Source organism: Octopus bimaculoides, chromosome 6 (assembly GCF_001194135.2).
Source record: "Octopus bimaculoides isolate UCB-OBI-ISO-001 chromosome 6, ASM119413v2, whole genome shotgun sequence".
Classification (NCBI taxonomy): domain Eukaryota; kingdom Metazoa; phylum Mollusca; class Cephalopoda; order Octopoda; family Octopodidae; genus Octopus; species Octopus bimaculoides.
In genome coordinates this window covers 25,163,894-25,182,812 of record NC_068986.1, presented here as the reverse complement: position 1 = coordinate 25,182,812, position 18,919 = coordinate 25,163,894, and the positions used below count along the sequence as shown (strand labels likewise).

Below are 18,919 nucleotides of genomic sequence, written 5' to 3'. Positions count from 1 at the left end.
TCGTTGCCAGTGCCCCTGGACTGGCTCTTGTGCAGGTGGCACATAAAATACACCATTTTGAGCGTGGCCGTTGCCAGTACCACCTGACTGGCCTTCGTGCAGGTGACCCGTAAAAGCACCCACTACACTCTCGGAGTGGTTGGCGTTAGGAAAGGCATCCAGCTGTAGAAACTCTGCCAAATCAGATTGGAGCCTGGTGTAGCCATCTGGTTTCACCAGTCCTCAGTCAAATCGTCCAACCCATGCTAGCATGGAAAACGGACGTTAAGCGATGATGATGATATATATATATATATATTTATGCAGAGAGAGAAAGGGCTAAGTCTGTCACTGCTGCACCTTTCTGATTATATGTATTGTTTGCCAATACTCATTTGTGCTGTTCACTGGTTTAGGACCCAACTACTTTCCATTCTCCTCACTAACTCCTTCATCATGTGACCCGCCCAGCCCATCTTGAAGCCCGTGTGTAGTAGGTTGCATTAGACCAAATGTTTCCTGTTCACTCTACCTTCACCCTTCTCTGCCGTGCTGCTTATTTTCATCTCAGTTTCACTGTCATCATATTCTTGCACCTACACTTCCATGCATCCTGAATGTCTATCATTGCTCCATCGCTGGTAATTTCTTCTCTTGAAAAGGTGGTGAGCTGGCAGAAACATTAGCATGCTGGGCGAAATGCTTTGCAGTATTTTGTCTGTTTTTACATTCAGAGTTCAAATTCCATCAAGGTTGACTTTGCCTTTCATCCTTTCGGGGTCGATAAATTAAGTACTAGTTGCGTACTGGGGCTGATCTAATTTACTGGCTCCCTCCCCCAAAATTTTGGGCCTTGTGCCTAGAGTAGAAAAGTATTCATTGTGCAACAAGTTTCAAGTTCAAAACAAGTACAAGTTAAGTAAGACTTGTTTCTGAGTCAAAACATTGTCCTGGTTCTGATTCTGACCTTTATTTCTCCAGATTAGGCACCGTTTTCCTGTACCATGAACCATATGTTTAATAATATACTGCATAATATCGCGTATTGAACACAACATTGTAAATGCTGAAAGTTACAAAAAACAAAACAAAAATTTAGTTGAAGTAGTTGTATGCTGTCAACTTAATGTGACAGTTCCCTGAAGGGAATAATACTACTGTTGGTTAGACCTAGGAAGCTGCACCGCTTCCTGTCGGCCTTGAGACATTTCCTGTGTCGTATCACTACTGCATAAATCTCTCTGAGAGATTTAGAAATGTATTATTTCTAAAAAAAATTTAGTTGTTATAACAAAACATATATTGGTTATGAATTACAAACACACCTGTCAGTTTCAACAACGTTTGCCCGTCTAAGCCCCTTGTGCAGAGTGTGATCTTCTTTTTTCATACCCCAGCAGTAGTCTGCCAACATGCCAGGGTTCCATTTTCCTTTGAATCGTCGTTCCATCACTGAAATATCCTGGTGGAATCTTTCGCCATGTTTATCTCTCACATCACCAAGATTTTCCGCAAAAAAAATCCAAATGAGAGTGAAGCACATGAACTTTTAGAGACATGTTACATCCCATATCATGATAATAACTCAGCAGATAATTCACAACTTGCACATAGTCTTCTGAACGATGGTTGCCCAGGAAGTTGTCGCAAACTTTCTTGAATGACTCAAAGGCAAGCCTCTCTTTTCTCTTGAGATGTGTGATGAAGGTTTCATCCAGTACAATTTTCCGAATTTGGGGACCTATGAAGAAACCTTCTTTAATCTTAGCTTGACTCAGGGATGGGAACTTTTCTGCAAGTTATGCAAATGCGGAGGATTCCTTGTCCAAGGCTTTCACAAATTGCTTAAACAAACCAAGTTTAATATGCAAAGGTGGTAAAAAAATTCTATCACTTTTCACAAGTGGTTTGTGCATGATGTGTTTTCCTTGTTCAATTTCATCTCGGATCGGCCAATCCTTGCATACATAATGTTCAGCTCTTGCTCTGGAATTCCATAAGCACAGGAAGCAGCAAAATTTAGTACAGCCAAGCTGAAGGCCAGTAAGCATGGTCACAGCCTTAAAATCTACACACATATGCCAGGTATGGTCATCATACTGTATTCTTGTTAAAATTGCTTTCAGATTTACATATGATTCTTTCATGGTTGTGCTATAAGCTATGGGAACAGAAAGCAGAGTGTTACCATTGTGTAGCAGAACACAATATATATATATGCATATCTTCAAAGCTGAGTATCTTACTTCTTGTCCATCTTTTGAGTAGCTTTAATGAATGTAGAGAAACTCAGAGTAACACTGGTGTGAAGGCTTAACTTCAAATGAATAAATAAAACCTAAAGCATGTATTGCATACTTTTCCTCTTGGTTCTAAACACACACACACATTCGCATACGCTTTTGGCATAGTAATTATTTTTCTGTGTACTTTAGGCTCACTGAAGATACTTACACTAATTATGAAGTTGAAGAATTGTTAGATGGACTACTTCAAGTGATTAGAGGTGATATGGAGTCAGAACTGATTAACATGGCTCATACCAACATATTGCTTTTGCGACAAATGTTCCAGCAATCGGAGAACTGGCATTTGAAATTGAAGGCTGATATATCTGAACTTGAGAATGTGTAAGTATTCTGACCACTTTCCACTATTTACTTTGTTATACAAATTTTATGATTATTTTTCCACAGCCACAGTTTTGCTCAAACGTTGGTGATGTTCTTCAGAAGAGGTAAGCCTGAATAACTTTCATCATGACCATCACGATCATCCTCATCATTTAATGTTCATTTTGTATGCTGGCATAAGTTGGATGGCTTGACAGAAGCTATCAAACTAGAGGCGGCGAACTGGCAGAATCGTTAGCACACCGGGTGAAATGCTTAGCGGTATTTCGTCTGCCGTTATGTTCTGAGTTCAAATTCTGCTGAGGTCGACTTTGCCTTTCATCCTTTCGGGGTCGATAAATTAAATACCAGTTACGCACTGGGGTCGATGTAACCGACTTAATCTGTTCGTCTGTCATTGTTTGTTCCCTCTATGTTTAGCCCCTTGTGGGCAATAAAGAAATAAGATGCTATCAAACTGGAGATCTGCACCAGGCTCCAGTCGTCTGTTTTGGCGTGCTTCCTATGGTTGGATGCTCTTCTTAATGCCAACCATTTTACAGAGAGTGCTGGGTGCTTCTTATGTGACACTGGCATAAGTGCCTTCCAACATGGCACCAACATGGGTGTATTTTATGTAGCACTGGGACAGGTGCTTTTTGTGTGACACCAGCTTAGGTGCTTTTTACATGGTACCGCCTCAAGTGCTCATTAATCCCAAACTCCTGCAATGTCCTCTACAACATGTTCTGTAACATGTAGTCACATGCTTTTTCAAGGTCTACAAAGTAAGCATACACCTCTTGACAATGTTCCCTTGATTTCTCAAAGATTTGTTGTAGAGTGAATATCTGGTTGGTTGCGCCGCATCTAGAATGGAAGTCACACTGTTTTGTAAGCAAGCTTGAGTTCGGCAATTTCCTTGTATCTTTTTCCCAGACACCTAGTATAGACTTTAACAAGGAGATTCCTCTTTAGTTAGAGCACTCTCACTCTCTTATCCCTCTTCTTAAAAGTCGAGATTATCAATCTGGATTGTCTTTGCTTTGGTGTCTTTCCAGAGGTGCATGCCACCATGACACCTTACACAAGTCAGCCAGGAAATACCTTCCCTGTTTGAGGCTTTTAGCATTTCAGACTGAATTTCATCTTCCCCTGCACCCTTTCCACATTAGGGCACTTTAATCACACCACTGACTTCAGCCTCTGCGAGATTATATCATCATCATCATCATCGTCGTTTAACGTCCGCCTTCCATGCTAGCATGGGTTGGACGATTTGACTGAGGACTGGTGAAACCAGATGGCTACACCAGGCTCCAATCTGATTTGGTAGAGTTTCTACGGCTGGATGTCCTTCCTAATGCCAACCACTCAGAGAGTGTAGTGGGTGCTTTTACGTGTCACCCGCAAGAAGGCCAGTCAGGCGGTACTGGCAACGGCCACACTCAAAATGGTGTATTTTATGTGCCACCCGCACAAGAGCCAGTCCAGGGGCACTGGCAACGATCTCGCTCGAAAGTCCTTAGACATGCCGCGGGCACAAGTGCCAGAAAGGCAATGCTGGGCACAGGTGCCATCACAAATTCGCTTTTGCTTGCCCCAATAAGTCTTTGCAAGCTGAGTTTCATGTCCAATTTAACTCGATTTCGATTTCACTTGCCTCAACAGGTCTTCGCAAGTGGAGTTTAGTGTCCAATTTATTTCGATTTCATATATATGTATATATAAATATATACACACACACACACACACACACACATTTAAGTGTTGAGTATGTTCCTAGTAGTAGGTTGATTTGTTTCTGTTGCTGTAACTTAGTAGTTCAGCAAAAAGAGACCAATATGTAGTAGCTACCTGACCTTGGAATATAAACCAAGATCAATCTGATCGTTTAAGTTCTTCAGAACTGTACCCCAGCATGGCTGCCGGACAACGGCTGACAGAAGTGAAGACTAAAAACAAGTAGTCCTAAATTGAATTGAAATAAAGCATAATTTTTTTGGTATTGTTGCTATCTAATTGTTTTTTTTTTTTCTAGAGAACTTTTAGAAAAAATTAAATTATTTGAAGAACAAGAATTTTCAAGCAAAAAGAAAGACTCTCCTGTTAGAGTAAAACTGATGCCAATGAATGAATCTGGTGGTTCTGATTTACTTCAGATGGTATGTGTATTTATTTAAATTAAATGATGAAACAAAATTGTTTGTAGACATTTGTACATATTTATTCCTTCCGGAATATCAAACATTATGCTGACTGTAGCTATATAATGACAATGATGTTAATAATATGGGATCCTATCACAATATATTAATATCTGTATTGATAAAAGACTTGGAATTATTAGAGCTGGCAGAATTGTTAGCACATCAGGCAAAATGCTTGGTGGCATTTCGTCTGTCTTTACTTTCAGAATTCAAATCCCACAAAGGTCAACTTTGCCTTTCATTCTTTCAGGGTTGGTGAAATAAGTTTCAGTTGAGCACTGGGGTCAATAATTGACTAGCCCTCTCCCCCAAAATTGCTGGTCTTGTGCCAAAAATTGAAACCATTATGAAATTAAATTAATCAAACATATTTGATATTGATAAGTTCAGAATGAGACGATTAGTTGCCACTGTTTGGATGTTAATGATCTGACATGACTGCCTTGACAATCAACCTGTTTTGGTGATTGTACTTTTTGGCACTGGAGGCAAATGCACATACCCAAACACATGCATGCAGATAAGAAGAATAAGAAAGAGGGGAGAGAGACATTACAAGTTAAAGGAGCAAGCTGGCAGAAACATTAGCATGCCGGGCGAAATGCTTAGCGGTATTTCGTCTGCCGTTACATTCTGAGTTCAAATTCCGTTGAGGTCGACTTTGCTTTCATCCTTTCAAGGTCAATAAATTAAGTACTAGTTATGCACTGGGGTTGATGTAATCGACTTAATCCCTTTGTCTGTCCTTGTTTGTCCCCTCTATGTTTAGCTTCTTGTGGGCAATAAAGAAATAAGAGACATTACGAGTTATTGAACACAGCTGACATAAACATTTTTCCTCTCTTTATACACATAAAGATCATAGTCATGGCTGATGACAGTGTCATGTAACTGGCATGTCAAAAGCACCCATTATACTCTTGGAGGGGTTGGCATTACGAAGGGCATCCAACCATAGAAACCATGCCAATCAGATTGGAACCTGGTGTAGCCCGACAATGTACCACTTTCAGTGAAACCGTCTAACTCATGCCAACATGGAAAGCAGATGCTAAATGATGATGATAGAGGAATATGCTCACACACACAAACAGAGAGGGAGAGAGAAACATTAAACAAGTAAAACTTTAAAACTTCTGATGTCAAATATGTCGGCATTGTATCAGTGGTGCCAGATAAGACAGCGCTACAACAGCTGTACCAAAACTTCCCATATCTTTATCAGTTATATTATTATTAGTCAACTCTTAGGTGGTGAGCTGGTAGAAGAACCATTAGTGCATTAGGAAAAATGTTGAGCAGTATTTCTTCTGCCACTTTACATTCTGAGTTCAAATCCCACCGATGTCAACTTTGCCTGCCTTTCATCCTTTGGAGGTCGATAAAATAAATACCAGTCAAGTACTGGGGCCAACCCCTTTCGCTCAAAGCTGTTGCTTTGTGCCAAAGTCAGAAAGTATTATTATGTGCAATTTGATGGTTGATTTTTCTCAAACATTTGTGCAGTGTATTCTGCTGTTTATTTAATCGCTTATACATATTTTGTGATTTTATATTAAATTTGATTGCAAAGAGAATACACTAACAAAACATATGATCATTATTACCCAGTCAGTATTCTAGAATTCAGTCACTGATATTTCATTGATAACTCAGTATTTAATTCATATATTTTCAGCGTATTACTGAATTAGAAGAAGAAAATGCTCGACTCAAACAAAAACTGTCACGCCTTGAAGGTCAGGTAAATAGCTGGGTTTTTTTTGTTTGTTTGTTTCTTAAATGTCTGACAAATTTTTTGTGTTATAGAACAGAAAAAAATTTTTGTATTCGGATTTATTTCATGTAAAAAATTGTCTTATTTCGATAATTTCAACCAATCACTGACAAGTATTCAGCTGTTTACAGTTACTCCTAAGCGGTGTAAAGCGTATTTAATCTCCATTACTTCTGACATTTTGCAGAGGCAACACACGTGTGTTCGTTTTCCCTAACCCTAACCGACTTGCTCCTTCCCTCAAAAACCATGCCTTGTGCCTATAATAGAAAGGTTCATTAGCTACTGCCAATATGCTTCAGCCATTTTTTGACAAGGAAATAATAATTTTATCACCGCCGAGAATCGTTTGTTTACGTAGTCAGCAGTTAATTTTTACGGCTGAATGGACGTCAGTCATTGGTTGAAATTACAGAAATACGACAACTTTAACATGAAATAACTTGTGATGTACGTTTTTTTGTTAAGAAGACTAAGAGAAAAAGATGTTTTATATGACACATTCTACCAGTGTCCCAAGTTTCAAAGTGTTTCGTTAAGAAAATACTGGTGCCCCCGTTTTGAACAAGATCCGCTTTTAGTTCTGTGGTTGTGAGCCTGATGTGTTAACCTCTGAACAGAAGTCTGTGGTAACAAACCCTGCTATGTTCATTAAGTTTGAGATTAATATTGGTTTTCTCAACTAAAAATAATTACAGGTACAACCACAAGTTTTTGGACATGGTCGTCTGGAACCTCTTGTAGCCCACACTAATTTAAACTAATGTACAGGTGCCTGTATTTCATTTAAACCATCATCATTATCATCATTGTTGTCATCATCATCATCGTCATCATTTAATGTCCATTTTCCATGCTGGCATGGGTTGGATGGGTTGACTGGAACTGACAAGCCAGAGGACTGCACCACACTCCACTCTCAGCTTTGGCATGGTTTCTACAGCTGGATGCCCTTCTTAACACCAACCACTTCACAGTGTGCTGGTTGCTTTGTACATGGCACCAGATCAACTTTTTAATGCATAGCTATATTAAATGTGGTGTCATTAACTCGACTATTATTTTTCATGTGTATGGGTTCTCTAAGTAATTTATATCCCAATAGTCTATTTCACTCAAGCTGTGACATTCTGTTCCTGTTAGTCATAAGTCAATTTATTCTAATGGCTTCTTTCTACGGAACTCACTGCCATCGTCTTGTATTTTCCTTTGGTCAATGATATTCAGTCCTTTTAATCTTTTTGTGAATCAACATCTTTTGAATTCGTAGGACCCTTCTTTTCCTTCTTTGTAGCTACATTACAGTAGTCCTAAGCGTTGTTTAGGATAAAACCTTAAAAAAAACAACATAGGTGCTGGCGTGGCTGTTTGGTAAGAAGCTTGCATCCCAACCACATTGTTTGGGGTTCAGTTCCACTGCATGACACCTTGGGCAAGTGTCATCTTCTATAGCCTCAGGCTGACCAAGGCCTTGTGAGTAGGTTTGGTAGATAGAAGCTGAAAGAAGCCTGTCATATATATATGTGTGTGTGTGTGTATTTTGTGTCTGTATTTGTTTCCCCATCACTGCTTGACAACTAGTGTTGGCGTGGCTACATCTCTGTAACCTAGCGATTCAGCAAAAGGGACCAATAGAATAAGCACTAGGCTTAAAGAAAAGTCCTGGGGTCAATTTGTTCAACTAAAATCTCTCAAGGTGGTGTTCCAGCATGGCCACAGTGAAATGACTGGAACAGATCAAAGAATATTCAATTTATTACTTTACACCAACAGAAAACGTCTTCTGCTTATATTTCTATATTTCACCATCATAAATTCATGCCAATAAAGTTCGATTTGTTTTTGATAACATTTGCAGGCAATTGATGTTCTGAATCAGAAAGAAAAATTATCTGAGAGGCTCATCTTAAGCGAGAAACAATTAAAAAATATTCCTAATTGGCAACATCAGGTGAGTTTCATTTCACTATTTTCATTTTTTATAAAATCTCTTCTATGTAGCTAGCTTTGGACCAGAATGAATGTGTTATCTTTTCTCTGGTTTAGGACTCTCTCATTGAAACTGCCATTTGGTGCTTTCGTTTTACTGATGATACATCATAAATAATACACCAATTATTTTCGTATGACAAAAAAGGAAGTAAAAAAAACAATGGGAAGCTTCCAATTCACATGCTTAAGGAGAATACTGGCTGCAAAGAGTGCGAAATGACACAGTTGAAAGGACAATGTGCATCAACAGGCTCTGTGACGAAATAAGATGCAGATGTTGGAGTTGGATTAGACATGTTCTCATACAAAATCAAGAAAAGCATTGCATGGTGGCACTAAAGTCGAAGCTTGAGGGGAAAAGTGCAGCAGGGTATCCTAAAACCACATGGTGAAGGACCATTGATAAGGGAAGGAGATGAGACCAGAACAGTGGCAAAAAACAGATCTGGTGGGAGAGATTGTGTTGCAGCTGCTTGTACTTCGTGGCACAAAGAGAACTAACTAAACTAACTAATTAACTATCTCCTTGCGACATAGCAATACCAAAATGTTGTATGTTATATCATTTAAACAAAGTTTAGTTATTGCTATGAATCCTGGAGGAAAAGTATGGAAGAGGTTGCAAAGCAAATAACCCACTTCACTATACATCATTTATGTAGGAAGCACCTAACACCCACAGTTGTTATGCTAAAGCTTGAAGGGGATAAAGATTCTAGTACATTTTTCATTTTTCAAATTGTCTTAAGATACCTGATTATTATCTGTTAATTGGTAATTTTGTTCTGGTGCAACAATTTAAATTTCATTATTCACATTTTAAAATAAAGATTAAAAAATTTTTTTTCAAGAAACCAGATAATGATGAAGTCATTCAAGACCTGGAAAAACAAATGACTGATTTGAAGACTGAACTCCAGATGGTTTGTATTTTTGTTATTATGCAATTCGATGTTGTAGAGAGCAGATTTAAATAGTAGCTTGTGTGGGACTCCTTGATAGTGGGATGAGTTGTAATTGAGCTCAAGTAAATACAAGGCTTATTCTGTTCAAAGGGAACTTGATTTAACCCTTTTTCTTACAAAATTTCTATCAAAATGCACTGCCTTTGTTTTCATGTATAATCTTCCATGCATATATTTCTGGATATGGAGAAATATTACCTTTCTTGGAAACAGGTGAAGTTGGCAACAGGAAGGGCATCAGACTATAGAAAATCTGCTTCACTGATTTCTATCCAAGTCATGTGAGCATGAAAAAGTGAACTTTAAAATGATCATAACAATGACAGCTATTATTATTATTATTATTATCATTATTTGCCAGACCTTTGGTAACAGATACTAAAGGAGTGTTTATATTTCTTGTTGTGGAAGAATTTTCTAAATCAGGGGTTTTCAAACTTTTTGACTTGTGGACCCCTTTGTATTTCAAGCTTTACCTTAGGGACCCCCTTATAAACGCTTATGAAATTTATACATAAATATTTGCTTAAAATAACATTTTTACATTTATTTATTTAACAGTATTTAACAAATAAGTTTATTGTCAATTAAAAGATTTCGGTTAAAAGACACATATAAAATCAAATTGCCCATAAAAAGTATTTGCTGTCCACGGACCCCCTGTCTTTTCCTTGCGGACCACAGTTTGAAAACCCCTGTTCTAAATGATATCTGCAACTTGTGGAGCTCTTATAATGGTGGACTGCCATATTGAACAATGGATCCACTGTACACTTAAAAATGTCTGTACTGAATGTATTGAAGGTGCATTGTGAGATTCATTGCCAATATTTGATTGCAAAACCACCTCTGAAACCTTAAGAATCACCTACATTGGACTCCGTAATACTTTATTGCTTTAATTAAAATAATTAACAAAACCAGGAACAATTATTTCAATGACTGATTAGCTGAATAGTTGTGTGACAAAAGAAAGAAATTTAATTGCTTGCCATTCCACAGTGAAGTATTCTGGCTGTCTGACTGAGTACCACTCTGAATAATTTTTTATAGTTCTTTTTTTTTTTAACAGTTTTGGAATTTTTATGCATACACAGTTTATAGCATAAGTGTATATATTCATAGTTTACAATATATGTGTGTATATACATAGCTTACCCCTTTGAGAATAAATATGAGAAGACCCGGCAAGCCAAGTGAGATCGTTGCCAGTGCCCCCGGACTGGCTCTTGTGCGGGTGGCACATAAGATGTACCATCTTGAGCGTGACCGTTGCCAGTACCGCCTGACTGGCCTTTGTAGGGTTTTCGAGCGAGATCGTTGCCAGTGCCCCTGGACTGGCTCTTGTGCGGGTGGCACATAAAAGACACCATTTCGAGCGTGGCCGTTTTCGTGCGGGTGACGCGTAAAAGCACCCACTACACTCTCTGAGTGGTTGGCGTTAGGAAGGGCATCCAGCTGTAGAAATTCTGCCAAATTAGATTGGAGCCTGGTGTTGCCATCCGGTTTCACCAGTCCTCAGTCAAATCGTCCAACCCATGCTAGCATGGAAAGCGGACGTTAAACGATGATGATGATGATGAAAGTTGTTTTCACACAAGACAATTTGAAGAATTTTAACCATTTAACATTCAGATTACTCTGTCAAACACAATGCTTATTTATTCATTATTTTGATTATTCATGCATTATCTCATACCTTCAAGTCTGATGGTGTATTTGTTTATTTTTAGAATTACACTGTTGGTTATGTGTGAGAGGCTGGATCTGGCCAGTTTCAACATAAAACAGGTTGAAGATTTAGACTGGATACGGTCCATTTAAATGCTAAAAAGTGGAAAGTTGTGTAACTTAAATGTCAGATTTATAATTGAAGGTAAAAGAAATGAACGTGCAGCTAAATGGAGATGAGTGGAATTTCATTAAAATGAAAGCTATTTTATATGTGCATTTGTTTCAAGGCTTATTCTGTTCAAAGGGAACTTGACACTTCGGTAATTTTACCAGTTTCTGAGTCTTCTGTACTGAAAGAAATGACAGAAATACATTGTCATTGTTGGCGTTAGCATCAGTGTATTGGCAGTGGCATCACCACCACCACCACATCCACCACCATGCTGCTTCTGCCACTTATGCCAGTTGCTGACATTTCCAACTCATGCCGCATGAATGAAAGAGCCAATGTAAAATTGATGATGATATAAATATTTATTTTGCATGAATAAATCCATGTGATTTCACTTAGAATTATTTTATTTAAATGATTTTTAAATGGTACTGAATAGTATCTTTTTAAAACTACCGTAAATCTTCGAGTATAGTCCACCCTTGAGTATAATACGCAGGGGATTTTTAGGGGGCTGTTCCTCTGAAAAGCCTAAACCTTGTGTATAATACGCACCCCTTCTCTAACTTGAGTCAAGGAGATCTATATAACGTCCTTGGTTTGTAAACATATATATGGTAACGTCCTTTATTATTATTGTATATATAACATAATGTAAATGTGTAGCTTTTTTGTGCACTTTGTTTACAGAAAATAAAGAAATAATAGTAATAACGTCAGTGAAAAATAAATATAGCTTAAGGTATTTTTGCGCCTGACATCACATTTTTAACCTTGTATATAGTACGCACTAGGGATTTTGACCTTTAAATTTTGGGGAAAAAATGCGGATTATACTCGAGGATTTACGGTATGTATAAATCTATGAATTTCACTATTCAAAGCAAATAAATTCACTATACATGTTAAAAACAAAACAAAACAAAAAAAAAACATGTGGTTGCTGGGAATGAAAAATGTCGCAGGAAGCATTTGAATAAAAGTTTTCATTTCTTAAAATTTTCAGAACCAAAACACACAACCGAAATTGCTGGCTGTTGAATCTGATCTTTCTGTTACCAAACAGGAACTGCTGAAAGTAAATGAAATGTTGGAGTTAGCTGAAAAGGTAAACAATTGCCTTGTACTAAAAGAATTTGTCATTATTTACCTTGTTTCATATATACATCATATGTAGATACTGCCTCCTGTCCAGCCACGGGTGTCAAAGAAATTCCCCTTTCTAATGGAACTGCTGTTGCTCATTAAGCATCTGATATTCTTTGACAATATTCTTTCACAACACCATGTGACCTGCCTTGACCAATTGCAGCTTACCTTCTGGTAGCCATCTTGGACTTCCTGTATCTCTCCATTCAGCAATCCAAAGCCTGAAAGAGATAGACTCCTGTAAGGGGCCAGTGAAACTTTAAGTTGCAGAGAACCCAATCAAACTGTTTTAAATAAGATATATATATATATATATATATATATGTATATATATATATATATATAGAGAGAGAGAGAGAGAGAGTTTTACAAAGAAAATAGTATTCTGCCTTAATAGAAGCATTATAGTGTACACCATAGAACAAGGCTAAATAAGAAAATATTAACAGAAAATTCTTTATAGGATACACCACAGAAATAGACAATTGATTATGAAAGCAATACTAATATCACAACATAAGGCTACAATTAACATACAACATACATACATCACTAATGTGAATCTGATGCAGTAAAGCCTAATGCTCTGATGGACAAATTCTAGGGAGCGGGTCTGTATGAACATAAGCCACCTTCTATAAAAAAGATAATAAAGAAGTTGAAAGCACTCCAAATCCTTAAGATGAGGCCGAGATAGTCTGGAAATGGTGATAAATATGAATATAGGTACTTTATTGTTTCAAATGAACAATAAAGTTTTGATATGCAGATTTGAAAAAGCTGTAATAAAGAAAGATCAAATTAGGACATTGTTGTGTTTTCAATATAACACATTAGGTGGCAGCTGGTAGAATTATTAGCACACCGGGCAAAATGCTTTTTGGCATTTTGTCAATCTTTATGTTCTGAGTTCAGATTTCAAGGAGGTCGACTTTACTTTTCATCCTTTCAGGGTTGATAAAATAAGTACCAGTTGACCACTGAGATTGATGTAATTAACTTACCTGCTCCCTGAAACTACTGGCCTTGTGCCAAAATTCAAAATCATTATAACACATGCAAACATACACACATGCACAGCAAGTTTCCATACACTTTCCACCTGCCCAGTCCACTCACAAGGCATCGGTTGGCTCAAGGCTACAATAGAAAACATGCTGAAAGTGCCATGCAGTAAGATAAAACTACCATCTGGTTACAAAGTGAACTCCAAACATGAAATTTTGATGGAAGGAATTAATTTGAATCATTTTAAAATTAAAAAGCTTGTATTATAGAACCAAGGTTAATCTCATTCAGCTTGGTTACAAATATGTTAACACTAATGCTGTTATTATCAATAAATTCAATTTTCATTAATTTTGCTTTGCGTTTTACTTTTTTTTCAACTGCCATTCTGTCTACAGGAAATGGAGAAGAAGGTATCCCAGACAGCACCTTTCAAAAATCTCAAATCAATGCTACAGAAGAAAAACGAGCAAATAAAAGAATTGAGGCAAAGATTATCAAAGTAAGAATAAAGCTATTTTATTCTTTAACATCCATTTCCCCTTGCAAGCATGGTTTGAACAGGACTATTTGTGACAACATTTTGCAACAGGATACCCTTCTTGTTGCCAACTTTTACTTATCTTTCAAATAAAGAATTTTTTCCCCTTGTCTTCGAAAATGTAGTGGGACTGATTGTTATATCAACAAGGAATATCAACACATATCACTGCTTTGCTCAGATGGTGACAAGTGAAACTCTAGACTGTCAACATTCATTTTCATACATGCACACGTATTCTACATACACATGTGAACTCTCTTTCACTTACAGACACACTCACTCACACATACACATACACATTCTATGTCTGCTTTGGCATGAATTCTATAGCTGAATGCCATTCCTAAGAAGCTATGCCAAAGCTGACTTTTGTACATAATTCCATGTACTGTACATGAGCACTATACACAATAATTTCATTGTTATTATTATAATGCATTGGAACTTGGTGTAATTACAATTCTATATTTAAGAGATGAGGAATTCTGTACATTATTTACATTCGACGGATATTTGTCCTCATCTTGTTTGTTGTTAAACACAACGTTTTGACTGATATACCCTCTAGCCTTCATGAGGTGTCTTGGGGAAATTTCGAACCCGGGTTCTCGTTCCTAAGGTATCTTTTCGATGTTGTTATTATTATTATTATTATTCAGGTCACTACCTGGAATCAAATGATGATGATGAGGAGGAAATCTGAATTAATTGTATTAAGCTTTTGAATAAACGTCTTAGATGAGTTTGTCGTTAAAAAAAAACATCACCACCACCCCAATCAACATCATTATCTGCACCATCACCATCAGCATCATCGTATCTGCTTTTCATACTGGCATGGACTGAGCCTCAATTGTTTCATGTACCCTTTATTTCAATCTGTTTATTCTGTACATCAGTAATTCAACCTTTGTCTTAACTAAGGGCAGTAACTCTCTTATCCATTATGCTATGTGGTTTAGAAACGAATGTTTCTATTTCAATTCGGTCTGGTTACTACGTATAAACGCATAAAGAGAAATAAGACATCTAATTCTGATCAACAAGCAAGCTACTTGAAAGGTAGGGTAAATGTAAATATTTTTAAAGATGCTCCCTTGCTATATAATCTAAACAAATTGTAAAAGCATTACATTTTAGATCTCCAAGTCGAAATTTGGAAGCTTTTATATTATCATCATCGTTTAACGTCCGCTTTCCATGCTAGCATGGGTTGGACGACTTGACTGAGGACTGGTGAAACCGGATGGCAACACCAGGCTCCAATCTAAATTTGGCAGAGTTTCTACAGCTGGATGCTCTTCCTAACGCCAACCACTCAGAGAGTGTATATATGTTTATATGTATTAATATCTGTGGCAAGATAAAAGCGGTAAGCTGGCAGAATCGTTAGTAGCATTTCGAGTTCAAATTCTTCCCTGGTTGACTTTGTTTTTCATCCTTTTGTGCTTGATAAAATAAGTACCAGTTGAGCACTGGGGTTGATGTAATTGACTCCCCACCAAAAAAAAAAAAAAATTGCTGATCTTGTGCTAGAATTTGAAACCATTATCTGTAGCAAGACAAGAAAGAGTTAGAAACAGATCCTTGTAATTGCTTTACGAAAAAATAAGGTTCACTTTCATCATCATCATCATCATCATCATCATCACTATTTAAACATCTACTTTCTTATGCATGCAAGGATCAGGTGGTTATCAGATGTCCCTTTTCAAGCAAAGTGATATTTCTCCATTACCAGATTTGTTTCCAGGCTTAAAATAACCAAGGAAAGAGGCTCCATTAGATGGTGGTGGTGATGACAATGCTGACGTGTGTGTATGTACGCATGCACACACATACGTTTGTGATAGGTTTTTTACCTAGGTTTTGTCTACCAAATTCCAATCAATGAAACAGAAGCTGTGATAGAAAGCATTCGGTCAATGTGCCACAAAGTTTACAAATTTCTTAATTACACAGCCATACCTGTACCCACCTCAAACTGAAGTCTTCAGGTAGAGCCCAATGAGTTATCAGCTTTTAATTTTTCATCATCATCATCATCATCGTTTAACGTCTGCTTTCCATGCTAGCATGGGTTGGACGATTTGACTGAGGACTGGTGAACCAGATGGCTACACCAGGCTCCAATCTGATTTGGCAGAGTTTCTACAGCTGGATGCCCTTCCTAACACCAATGCCCTTATGATTATAACACCATATTAATACTACTTAATTTTCTTTTCTTTTTTCCTAGATATGAAGAAACTGAGGATGCATAGAGATAATATAGAGAAACTGAGGATGCATAACAACAATGCAAATGGTAACCGTCTATCTGTTAAGTCCGTCCAGTTGCACACAATCATTCCACATTTAAAATTTAAAAGCAAAAATCCTCAATCTTTTTTTTTTTATATATATTAATTTATGCTATGGCACAAATGCTTTTCTCTTTTTCTTTTCTAATTTTCCTTGATAGCTTCTGTCTGTCATTGAGATAGATATATTAGATGAATTGTGGGGAGCTGTTTGCCGATCAAACAATTCATTCGTACTCACGCAGATGTAAATAGTATTTGCAATCTATTGAGAGGTTTTATTAGATCAGACCTTTATTTATCACACTGAGATATTTGAATTATTTAGGAACTGTTGATTATTAAGCTTACTCATTTTTGATCTCTTACCAGATTATCAAATTTCATTGCAGTATTATTTCCACCTTTATCTCATGGATTAACTTAATGAATACAGAAGCACCTTCTCATGCATTTTCGCAAAATATCAGTATTTTTACAGTGAAAGAAAATTACTAAATAATAAATAACGTTCCGTCCTATCACATTAAAGATGAAAAAGATTATACATATCAAAACTGCTGCCTTAACTCTGTAGACTTGTTAAGACAGTTATTGCATATGTGTGTGTATATATATATATATATATATATGTGTAAAAGGTTGAAATATATATATACACATATACATACATACATACATGCACACACTCATATATATGTATATATATATGATGAATTGAGTAGATGGAAATTGTGTGGAACTCCAATGAATAGACCATACTTGTGATATGAGGTCTGAGTCATGTCTCTCTCAATCTCACATTAATTCTGATTGAAGAACATAAGAACATATGTTAAATGTCTGCATATGTCTGTTGAATTTTCATCAGATTTATATTTTAATTCACTGAGTACATATTTCTATTGATTGAATGACTGAAATGTCAAAAATCAATATTAGAGTCTATTACAAATGTGTGTGTGTGTGTATGTGTATGCTGTATAAGTGTTAACTTAAGGTCATTATTTTAAAGCAAGCTTTGGGATAATAAAGCATTTGCTGATTGTAAGAGTCAATATAGAAATTTGAGTCAAAGGTTATAAAATTAATTTTGACTGGGACAGGTTGAATAATAAGCCATTTGGTGAAACTTAAAGGCCCCAGTGAAAATGAAATTTACAATATGTGGATGTGTGTGTGTAAAGAGAGAGAGAGAGAGAGAGATATAATATTATCTGTACCCAGGTCAAGCTGATACCTAATCAAGTCAAACGCATTAACTGTAAACAAGTTGAATCTAAACCCAATTAAGTCTTACATATAGAAATGTAATATGTATACATTTATGGATATTTACTTTTACACATACATTCATATTTAAAATGTTTACATTTAGTTTTATGACAATTTATTATCTTATAAAAGTGTAGTTACTTAGTAATTATATTTTGTCTGTTAATACTTTTCTCTCTTCACAAATTCAAAAATAAAATTTTGAAAATTTCACTTGTTCTGTTTTACTTTCCATATGAAAAATTTGGTTTTGATATGCTATGCTTGTATTATATTGATAGAACCTTTGGTTTCTTAAAGCATTACTTTATTTCATTCAAAGAGACATGGTTTAAACTTTGCCTCTAGAAATGTGTGTTTGGTGGAATTTTGGTTTAATCAGGAGTGGCTGTGTGGTAAGTAGCTTGCTTACCAACCACATGGTTCTGGGTTCAGTTCCACTGCGTGGCACCTTGGGCAAGTGTCTTCTACTATAGCCTCGGGGCGACCAAAGCCTTGTGAGTGGATTTGGTAGACGGACACTGAAAGAAGCCCGTCGTATACATGTATATGTATATATATAAAATGATCTCTTGTTCATATTATGGATGTTTATCTAAAACAAATAAAACTCTTCTTACTTGATAGTGGCTTTTCCACAACCACTATCAAGTAAGAAGAGTTTTATTTGTTTTAGATAAACATCCATAATATGAACAAGAGATCATTTTGTTTATTCTAGATTGTATTTTTATAGCTACTACACTTAGTTTCTTATTGAATCAACTAGGATCACAATTTTTATTGTTTAATCTGGTAGCACTTGCATGTGCAAGTTGTTTGCAAGACACATAATCCTGACAGAGTAGTTTTGTGAGCCCAAAAATACTTCAGCCATGCACATTGTATCTTTGTTTCCAGTCATAGTATATCCATGATTATAATGTTTGAGCGGGTTCGTTGCCAGTGCCCCTGGCCTGGCTCATGTGCGGGCGACGCCCCTGGGCCGGCTCTTGTGCGGGTGACACATGAGGTTTTTTGAGCAGGATCGTTGCCGGTGCCCCTGGACTGGCTCATGTGCGGGCAAAACACGAAATTCTTCAAGCGAGATCGTTGCCAGTGACCCTGGACTGGCTCTTGTGCGGGTGACACATGAAATGTTTTGAGCGGGATCGTTGCCAGTGCCCCTGGACTGGCTCGTGTGTGGGCGATACATGAAATCTTTCAAGCGAGATCGTTGCCGGTGCCCCTGGGCCGGCTCTTGTGCGGGTGACACATGA

The 18,919-nt window shown here is 37.0% G+C and overlaps 1 protein-coding gene across 1 annotated transcript in view; it reads left to right on the top strand.

The window, feature by feature from the left end:
• The window catches only part of LOC106869482 (leucine zipper transcription factor-like protein 1), a 27,934-nt gene extending 10,061 nt beyond the window's left edge, over nt 1-17,873 (top strand). The window contains exons 3-10 of the mRNA XM_014915239.2: nt 2,415-2,609; nt 4,633-4,756; nt 6,480-6,545; nt 8,437-8,529; nt 9,422-9,493; nt 12,388-12,489; nt 13,937-14,040; nt 16,322-17,873. Coding sequence (XP_014770725.1) covers nt 2,415-2,609; nt 4,633-4,756; nt 6,480-6,545; nt 8,437-8,529; nt 9,422-9,493; nt 12,388-12,489; nt 13,937-14,040; nt 16,322-16,346 — 781 coding nt within the window. The 3' untranslated portion in view covers nt 16,347-17,873. The remainder of the gene's footprint in view (nt 1-2,414; nt 2,610-4,632; nt 4,757-6,479; nt 6,546-8,436; nt 8,530-9,421; nt 9,494-12,387; nt 12,490-13,936; nt 14,041-16,321) is intronic.
• Nucleotides 17,874-18,919: the final 1,046 nt, after the last annotated feature.